Below are 9,747 nucleotides of genomic sequence, written 5' to 3' on the forward strand. Positions count from 1 at the left end.
CCCAAATAATTCTGTTTCCGGTGGTGTTACACTGAAATGTGCCATGTCGAAAATTGAAAAAAGTGCAATGTGAACTTTTTTTTTGAAAAAAAGGAAAAAGCACCAGTTGGCGTAGATCTACGCGACTGGCACTCAATGTGTTAATAATACTCAATAATCATCAACAATCATCAACAAAAACTACAAAACCACAAGGGGAGGTATTACCTGCCCTTGTGGTCTCCTGATAGATGTTTTTTTCAGGCCTGTTTTGAAAGAAACCAGTGATCCACATGTTTTAATGGATGATATCAGGGCATTCCACATTTCGGTGGCAGAGTAGTAGAATGAGAATTCTCCCGTGTTACTTACATTTGCTCCTCCTGTGTGCAGGCGTAAGGAGTCTGCCCTGATGAGGCAAACCCTGGACAGCCTTCGTCTGGACCTGAGCGTGGACGAGGAAGATGACGTCCTACAGCAGAACGCCGCCAAGGTCTAAACGTGTCAGTGAAAACACCTCGTCTCCTCCCTTGTCCACACGCAAAGGAATACGTCCCGCAGTGTCCATTTCTGTTTGTAAAACGTACTCTTGCATTTAGAAACAATGACATCTTCACGGGGACTGTCAAAGAGCCCTTCATTTGTGTCATAATGCTGAAGGCATTGGTACAAAACACATAATCGTTGCTGTCGGACAGAAACCTCCATGTTTCAATGTTTTTTCATAAATTAATGCCCTTTATTATGCTTCATCGTATGACAGTGTCGTGCAAAAGTAGCAAAAAGCTCCGGTCTATAAGCGATCTACACACTCAACGAACGCACCACATCGTGCCGTGTTGTGAGCGTGTAGATCACCTATTTCTGTTTTAAATTGCATATTGACGTGCCCAAAATAGGGACACCAGGTTGAAAGTGGTTAAGTGTGTCTGTGCCTGTGGGTTTTATAAGTATTAAACCAAAGCAAAGTATTAGCAAGAGCTTATGACTAAATAGTAACTACATTGGATCCATTGGAACTCAGGTTCTTTTTTCTTCCATCTCCTGAAAAGCAACTTACAAGGTTTTCATCCGACAATGACGTTATGGAAAGTAAAATGATGGGTTTTTATCAGATGGGACACGATGGCTGCATGTGGCCCAGTGGTGGCTGATTGGTCATTCCACTGGGGGAGGATGGTGCGAGCAACCGAACCCAAACCAGGCCGTCTGACCCAAACATGGGTTCCGACACACCGTTTGGGAAACGGTGGGGCCGGGGTTTAAGAATGACCACTTTGTAAATCTAGATTCTATTTTTGGCTAATGTCCCCCCCAGAATATTGAGGTTGGGGTTAAAGTGGTTAAGAATGACCACTAGGCCCAGTCCTAGTGGTCCGGGCACCTAGGCTCCAATGTAGCCTGACAGAGCGTTGCGGGGTCGAGTCCCGATCCCGATGGCCTTTGCTGCGTGTCACTCCCCTTCTCTCTCCCCGTTTCCTGTCTAACTCCACTTCACTATCAATAAAGGCATAAAAAGCCCCAAATGTTCCCCCCAGAATATTGAGGCTGGGGTTAAAGTGGATAAGAAGAGGTTCAATAGCAGCTACATTAAAGGTCTGTGGCACACAGCCTGTTACAAAGACAGATTGATCACATACGCCCTCTGCTGGTGAGCCACCCATGATGCATGGTGAATGTGACTCACATTACTTCTCTGAGCCTCATGTAAAGACAAAAAAACACACATTTCTGTGGCAAACATTCATACTGTTGTGGCCACAATGCACAACAGTTGAATTGACCTACAGTCTATCAAGTTAGCGCATCGACGTGCACCAACGCCTCCTTTTTCCTGATAGGTACAGGAAAACCCACCTGCTCACCTTTTGTTGAACAGGCAGCTGTGGTGTCCCACCTAAAAAGCCCTCAATAATTGTGTGTGTGTGTGTGTGTGTGCGTGTGCGCGCGCAAGTGTGTGTGTGTGTGTGTGTGTGTGCGTGTGCGTGTGCGCGCGCACATGTGTGTGTGCGCACGTGTGTGTGCATGTGTGTGTAATGAAGAATCGGAATTAAGTGAAAAGTCCAAGACAACAACTTTGCACGAGTGAGTGACTTTTGTGAGGAGAGACATATTCACTTGATACTACTTCTGTTACACACAGGAAGGTACTTAGTAGAGTAGTATTATGGCAAAGATTATACACGGACAGAAGTTTTGTTTTGTTTTGTTTGTTTGTATGAGTGTATTCAAGCCAATTTATTTGGAGTTGGAATGTTATGTATCATATGGATAGAGCCTTTATTGACTTCATTGATCTTTGCACACTTTCCGGGATATTCCAGGACACAAACCTAAACGCTAAGAGGGAGACAGACAGTAGGAAAGCTCAGAGGAAGACCGTCTAGTCGAGACAGACAGTAGGAAAGCTGAGAGGGTGACAGTTCAGAACGGAGATGGAGACGGTGTAGGAGACAGACAGTAAGCCAGCTCTGGTGAGACGTGATCGTACACTGTTAAGATTTCCCTGCCTGGTTTTATTTTACATAGTGGGGTATTTTTTCTGTTCTTTTACTGTAAAAAATGTTTAACTATATGATTTGTGATCAAGTTGTCTTCAGTATTTGAAGCTCATCCGTGATTTGATGGTCCTTGACTTTAATAAGGAAGAAACTGTGGGAGATGGGTCTAAGAATGTAACACCGTTGGAAATGATTGTATCAACTTTTGATTTGAGCATAGAAAGTAAGATGTTATTTATATTGCCTTTTTTTTAGGAATTTAAGATTGGATTTAATTTTGTGTATTTTATTTTTCATTATTTCACTTTGGGTAATAATCATGTGTTTATGATAAACAATTGTGGTATTTTACTACTAATACATTAGCTGTATATTAATTTGGGGGGCATTTGTTCACATCACACAACACCTTAATATGCCTCCTTAACATGGCAAGATACTGGAGAGAAAAGCATTTGGTTTGATATGTCCAACTGTATCTATAGATGGATTCAGTTTGATACAACTGTAACTGTACATGGATACATTAACCAGTTCAGACCTATAATATACTTTGGCTATTTGAAAATAGCCGATCTACAAGCTCACAACGCGTCGCAAAGCGACCCGTCGTGAGCTTGTAGATCGGCTATTTTAAAAGGATTTTATTCATTGGAAACTTGTGAAATGGGACATTGTGCATAATGAGTACTTTTACTTTTGGTACTTAAGTATATTTTGATGCCAATGCTTGCATCAAAAGTATCAATTTCTGCATTGCAGTATTGATACTTTTAAGTAAAACATGTGAGTACCACCACTGCTCTCTGGGAGAGAGCATGGCCCACCAGAGGCTCTCTGGTCATGAGGTCAGGCGTCTGATCCCAAGCCAGTGGAGGCTCTAGTCATGGGGTTCCTAAGATGTTTCTTCTGTTTATCAGTTCACGCCCCATAGTGAAACTCTATATCCTTCATGTGTTTACTGTGTTCCTACATAAAATAAGAAATAAAAGTTGAAAAATAGACTTGACAGATGTAACACGGTGGGTATTTATTATTATTGTTCACACTTTGGTGAGAAGCCTCTGGACAAACAAAATAAAGCCATTATAATGTAACTCTCAGGTTGACTGTGTGTTCTGTTGAACGTTGGCTGTGTCATTTACTGTGCTGTACTCTGTTATTATTACTCAGAGTGTAGAAATGATCAGTTTTACACTTTCAGAGTCAAATTAACTAACAGTGTTTGACTGTGTGTGTGTGTGTGTGTGTGTGTGTGTGTGTGTACACATGTATGTATTAGAGAAGATTTGTTCTAGTCTTAGTAATGTCATAAAATGCATACCCATTATTGTCATATAATAAAAAATAAAGTTCCTCTTTGATTAGCTGATTTAAGAGAAAAATACCACTGTGCACTCATGGGATGTAGCATATCAAATCAGTGATTAATAGCAGGCAGAGCCCCATACTTGTAAATTGCATAGATTTGTTTTGTGCTATTCTAGTGACTCAATAACAAATTAAGTAAACTGAACCCAACCACTTCCATTTTATGTAGCAATGAAGATCAATTAATTAATTACAAAAAAAAACAGATCACAATTTAGGCTAACAGGAACAAAGTATCAGCCTATGACATAATGTATGACTCTTTATTAACAACAATACTATATGACATTTCTTTTTTTACTACAGTATTGTATGACTTAATTTTTCCGGGCATGATATGGTTTGACTTTAACTACTATCCCCATGTTAATGTAGGAACTGAACTAAAATATGCTGAACTACTTTTTGCATCAACTCCTCCAAGGAACAGGCCATGTGATGTAGCCTGACACTCAGCCTGAATTTTCATTTAGTTTCACACGATTCAGGGGGTGGAGCCAGAATACATGTGATGTAGTTGGCAGGATTTTACTGAAGAAAAGGTGAAAACAGACAATTAGACAAATAAGCATACGTGACATTAATACTCATAATCTTTACAAGAAACCAAGTTAAGTATACATGATTATGTTTTATCTTACAGGTGTACGGTACAGTAAATAGGTGTATGTTAATATTTTCTCATGCTTTTGTAACAGGAGTTGTTTTACATTTATTTTATTTGATGAAGTTCGTCAAAATGTAGCTAATTGACAACAGAAGAATGTACCCTAGATATTGTAGTTCATGTTATTTTCTCAATAATAGGTTGTCTGAACAACACCGCGCTCCTCTGGTGGAACTGAATATCACTGTGGTCAAATGTACGCACGTGACGTTGCTCTTCTTCCGTGATGGATTCAATGAGCAACTATGCTGGTGTTTACAACTCTGCTCCATTTATCATATAAATAAAGTCTTATATTCCTATATTAACTGTAATCTGTACACATGGTTAAACATATGACCAAAAATAAACGATCACCGCTGGGACCCAGATTCATACCCATAACCTCCTGGACGTGAAACCTCAGCTTTTCTCTTGCACCACCAGATATTTCTAATGCTAAAGATGTTTAAATTTAACACTTGTCACCTTGACAGAATGATTGAATCTGCAAATGCATCCACTAATTAATTTCTTAGTTTTATGACCAAAACTATAGCAGTTTTAATTAACCAGAACTATACTATTTTGTTGTAATCAAGTACAGTGGCTGTTATTGTCACTTTGGATCATTAGATTAAAACATTTGGTGGCTGTAGAGTTTTCAACTAGTTTCTCAAACAGTGTTGTATTTCAATAGTTTAGAAACATTTTAAAAACACAAATATTTTATGGGGGTCCACATCCACGGCCAAATACATTAAAATGGGGGTCCTTGACATAGAACAATGCATTGATTTTTTTCAGCCAGCAGGTGTCGTGAAAACAACATGAAACTTACTGAGGTCTGGCCTGGACCTCGTGTAGACGTCGTAGGCACGGCGTATCGGCGTAGTGTAAAATGTCTGGTTGGTTTTTGGATTTTTTGCTCGTTTCTGAGGTCTGACCTGGACGTCGTATAGACGTCGTATGAACGGCGTGTCGGCGTTGTTGTATGGACGGACGTCAGTGTTGCCATATTTTGTGAGAGAAATAAGCCACCAGGTCTAGGAAAACAACACCACAATTATAAGCAACCTACCTGCATTCAGGCCAAGGAAGCCTCGCGTTGTGAGCTTGTAGATCTGCTATTTTTGGCTAAAGTTCTCCTCAGAGAAGGGATGCTTGGGTTCAAGTGGTTAATGTAAAAAAAAAATCATATCACAAAGATTTGGCGGACCCCCTGTAGTAACTCTGAGGACCCCCTAGGGGTCCCGGACCCCCTGTTGAAGACCCCTGCTCTATGATGCTCATTGCTTTGGCACTCAGTCTAGATGAGGGGCTTGTCCCGGTGGAAAAGTGATTAATATGACTTACAGTAGGCTGCCATCACGTTCATTTAATGTGAATGTACAAAGACCAGTGTGCTTGTACAGCTCTGTTGGAAGAGCTCTTGACTTCAGACCACAAGGTCATGGGTTCGAATCCAAGCACAGGCTATTGAGCTCAGTTTTAACAGAGTGTGATTCAAATATTAATATATGTGTTTATTGTAATACTCCACTTAGTCGTTAACTAATCTACTAATCTACAATGTTATTCAATGCGCCATGCATGCAATGTTGAGATTACATGGAATCCATCTACTTATACAGGTATATCTGCAGTACCGTCCACTGTAACGGGTCGCCGTTACCCGCGCCGGTAAGGGGTGTGTTTTTGGGACGAGCGTTCCGTAACGGTAGATAAGCAGAACTGAGAATAATGCTAACAGCTAGCCTGATTAACGTTGACTGAAGCTGCTGTGGCTATCATACAAAGGTGGTTCATTTAACGAGATGCGCAATCTCGTGACGTAGGTGGACTCCAACTTGCTTCCGGTCTCCTAAAAAGGCGTGTCGAGCTACGTCACGCAGAAACGGGTGGTAAACTGGAGAGTGCGCATCTCGTTAAATGAACCCCTTTGTTGATAGCCTCAGCAGCTTCAGTCAAGGGTGCGTTCGGAAATTACGCACCGGAGCACACTCGCCTATTAGTTTGTATTGGCCAGTGCGCTCACTGCCGCTCAGTGCTGTATTTTCGAACGCACCCTCCGTTTATCAGGCTAGCTGTTAGCATGATTCTCAGTTTTCTTATCTACTGTTACGGAACGCTCGTCCCAAAAACACACCCCTTACAGCCGTGGGTAACGGCGACCCTGGGGACCGGCCCATGCCCCACTGGAATACAGTGACTGATATGAATTAATAATATACTGGACCATACGTAAAATTAAGAATACCTTGTGATGTCAGTGACATTTTATTACAGATATTGTAGTTCATGTTATTTTCTCAATAATAGGTTGTCTGAACAACACCGCCCTCCTCTGGTAGAACTGAATTTCACATGGTCAAATGTACGCACATGACGTTGCTCTTTCTTCCGTGATACAACTCTGCTCCATTTCTATCATATAACTAAAGTCTTATATTCCTATTAACTGTTATTAACTGTAATCTGTACACATGGTTAAACATATGACCAAAAATAAATACTCACCAGAACCCAGATTCATACCTATAACCTCGTGGATTTGGAACCTCAGCTTTTCTCTTGCACCACCAGATATTTCCAATATATAAGATGTTACATTCACTAAGTCATTTCTTAGTTTTATGACCAAAACTATAGCAGTTTTAATTAACCAGAACTATACTAGTTTTTTGTAATCAAGTACAGTGGCTGTTATTGTCACTTTGGATCATTAGATTAAACATTTGGTGGCTGTAGAGTTTTCAACTAGTTTCTCAAACAGTGTTGTATTTCAATAGTTTAGAAACATTTTAAAAACACAAATATTTTATGGGGGTCCACATCCACGGCCAAATACATTAAAATGGGGGTCCTTGACATAGAACAATGCATTGATTTTTTTCAGCCAGCAGGTGTCGCGAAAACAACATGAAACTTACTGAGGTCTGGCCTGGACCTCGTGTAGACGTCGTAGGCACGGCGTATCGGCGTAGTGTAAAATGTCTGGTTGGTTTTTGGGTTTTTTGGTAGTTTCTGAGGTCTGACCAGGACGTCGTATAGACGTCGTATGAACGGCGTGTCGGCGTTGTTGTATGGACGGACGTCAGTGTTGCCATATTTTGTGAGAGAAATAAGCAACCAGGTCTAGGAAAACAAGACCACAATTATAAGCAACCTACCTGCATATGCATCGCCTATTATCTACAAGCTCACAACGCGTCGCTTGTAGATCTGCTATTTTCAAACACTCTTGCAATAAAAATGTGCAATATAATATTGAACTTTTTACTTTGACCAAAAATAAATATTAATCATGACCCAGATTCGAACTGACAATCTTCTACCAATAGAACCTCAGATTTTCTCTTGCGCCACGAGGTATTTATAATTGTCTTGATATATGTTTAGAATTAATACCTCAGACCTTGACAGAATGATTGAATCTGCAAATACATCCACTCATGATCAGGGTTCATTGTGAGGGTTCATTATTTTGGAATCCTTTGAAAAAGAGATGCTGCATCTCAAGGGGCTTAGGCTACCCTCCAGTGGAATTTAAAAAATACAATAAAATATGACACAAGTGATATTTAGTTTATTGTTTAAAAACAATCTGTTGGAAAATCCTTACTCTAAACCCAAGAGCAGCTAAAACCAGCTAAAGCCATCAAAAGCAGTTTTATGCATTTTTTTTCCAGCAGGGACCGGTATATATGTATAAAGCAATAAGCCACTAGAGGTCACTGTTTATCGTAGCTTTTGCAATGGCTGAGAGGCGTAGTGTGGCACGACCATAGTTATAAGACCCTAACCCACATATAACTGCTCATCCCACAAAAAGAATCCTTTCAAACTTTAAAATGTTCATCCTAATATGGACATTTTTGCCTGAAAAGGGATCTTTGAAATGTTGCATAGTTTTAGAATTGTACTCCTTTAAAAGTTCAGAGATTTATAATGGAGGCGGATGGAAGGTTTTGGGACCTAAAAAAAACACTTTCACCTAGAAACTCCATTCACAGTTCAAAAATTCCACCTTACTGTGGACATGCATGCTTGAGATTTTTTCTTTTGAAATCATTTGTAGTTTTGGAGATATTTAACTTTAAGCGCCCCATTCATTGTCGATGCGGCAATGGACATTTAAAGGCACGCTTACAACTACATACTTACGCCTAGTAACCTCATTCATACTTTAAAATGTTCATCGTACTCTGGACATGTTTGCCTGAAAAGGAATCTTTGAAATGTTGCATAGTTTTAGAATTGTACTCCTTTAAAAGTTCAGAGATTTAGAATGGAGGCGGATGGAAGGTTAGGGTTAGGGTATAGGGACCTCAAAAAAACACGTTCACCTAGAAACTCCATTCACAGTTCAAAAATTCCACCTTACTGTGGACATGCATGCTTGAGATTTTTTCTTTTGAAATCATTTGTAGTTTTGGAGATATTTAACTTTAAGCGCCCCATTCATTGTCGATGCGGCAATGGACATTTAAAGGCAGGCTTACAACTACATACTTACGCCTAGTAACCTCATTCATACTTTAAAATGTTCATCTTACTCTGGACATGTTTGCCTGAAAAGGAATCTTTGAAATGTTGCATAGTTTTAGAATTGTACTCCTTTAAAAGTTCAGAGATTTAGAATGGAGGCGGATGGAAGGTTTTAGGACCTCAAAAAAACACTTTCACCTAGAAACTCCATTCACAGTACAAAAAATCCACCTTACTGTGGACATGCATCCTTGAGATGTTTTACTTTGAAATGATTTGTAGTTTTTGAAATATTTGACTTTAAGCGTCCAGTGCATTGTCGATGGTAATGGATATTTAAAGGGAAAAGGGTACGAAATTTCATAGGCTAAGTTAACAAAACAAGTCAGAACCTCTGTGGTGCAATGGTTTAGATACAGGACTTGCAACCAGATGGTTACCGGTTCAAATCCAACTAGGACAGGTTTCCAACTATTACTTGACTCTTGCACCTTTATCTGATCTTTCAGTGAAGAGCGTACAAGAGACCGTGGAAAGTATGTACCATGGTGGAGCAGTGGTTAAGATTCGGGCCTTGCAAACTGAAGGTCCTGGGTTAAAATCCCGCAAGGACATCTTTCTAACTTTTACTTGGGGCTTTTACCTTTATCTAATCTTTCAAAAAATTCCACACAAGTCGATAGAACAGGTAAGGACCTCTGTGGTGCAGTGGTTTAGATAAAGAACTTGCAATCAGAAGGTTCCCGGTTCAAATCCAAC

At 40.0% G+C, this 9,747-nt stretch overlaps 1 protein-coding gene and 1 long non-coding RNA gene across 2 annotated transcripts in view; both read left to right on the forward strand.

The window, feature by feature from the left end:
* LOC311038057 (uncharacterized protein) overlaps nt 1–2,414 on the forward strand; it is a 51,830-nt gene extending 49,416 nt beyond the window's left edge. The window contains exon 22 of the mRNA XM_084047362.1: nt 373–2,414. Within this exon, the coding sequence (XP_083903488.1) occupies nt 373–478 (106 nt within the window). The 3' untranslated portion in view covers nt 479–2,414. The remainder of the gene's footprint in view (nt 1–372) is intronic.
* Nucleotides 1–2,540, forward strand: part of LOC311038063 — a 332,539-nt gene extending 329,999 nt beyond the window's left edge. Inside the window, exon 3 of the long non-coding RNA XR_014600007.1 lies at nt 2,408–2,540. This is a non-coding gene — a long non-coding RNA (uncharacterized lncRNA). The remainder of the gene's footprint in view (nt 1–2,407) is intronic.
* Nucleotides 2,541–9,747: the final 7,207 nt, after the last annotated feature.

This window comes from Gymnoscopelus microlampas, assembly GCF_963454915.1.
Source record: "Gymnoscopelus microlampas genome assembly, chromosome: 21".
Taxonomy (NCBI): domain Eukaryota; kingdom Metazoa; phylum Chordata; class Actinopteri; order Myctophiformes; family Myctophidae; genus Gymnoscopelus; species Gymnoscopelus microlampas.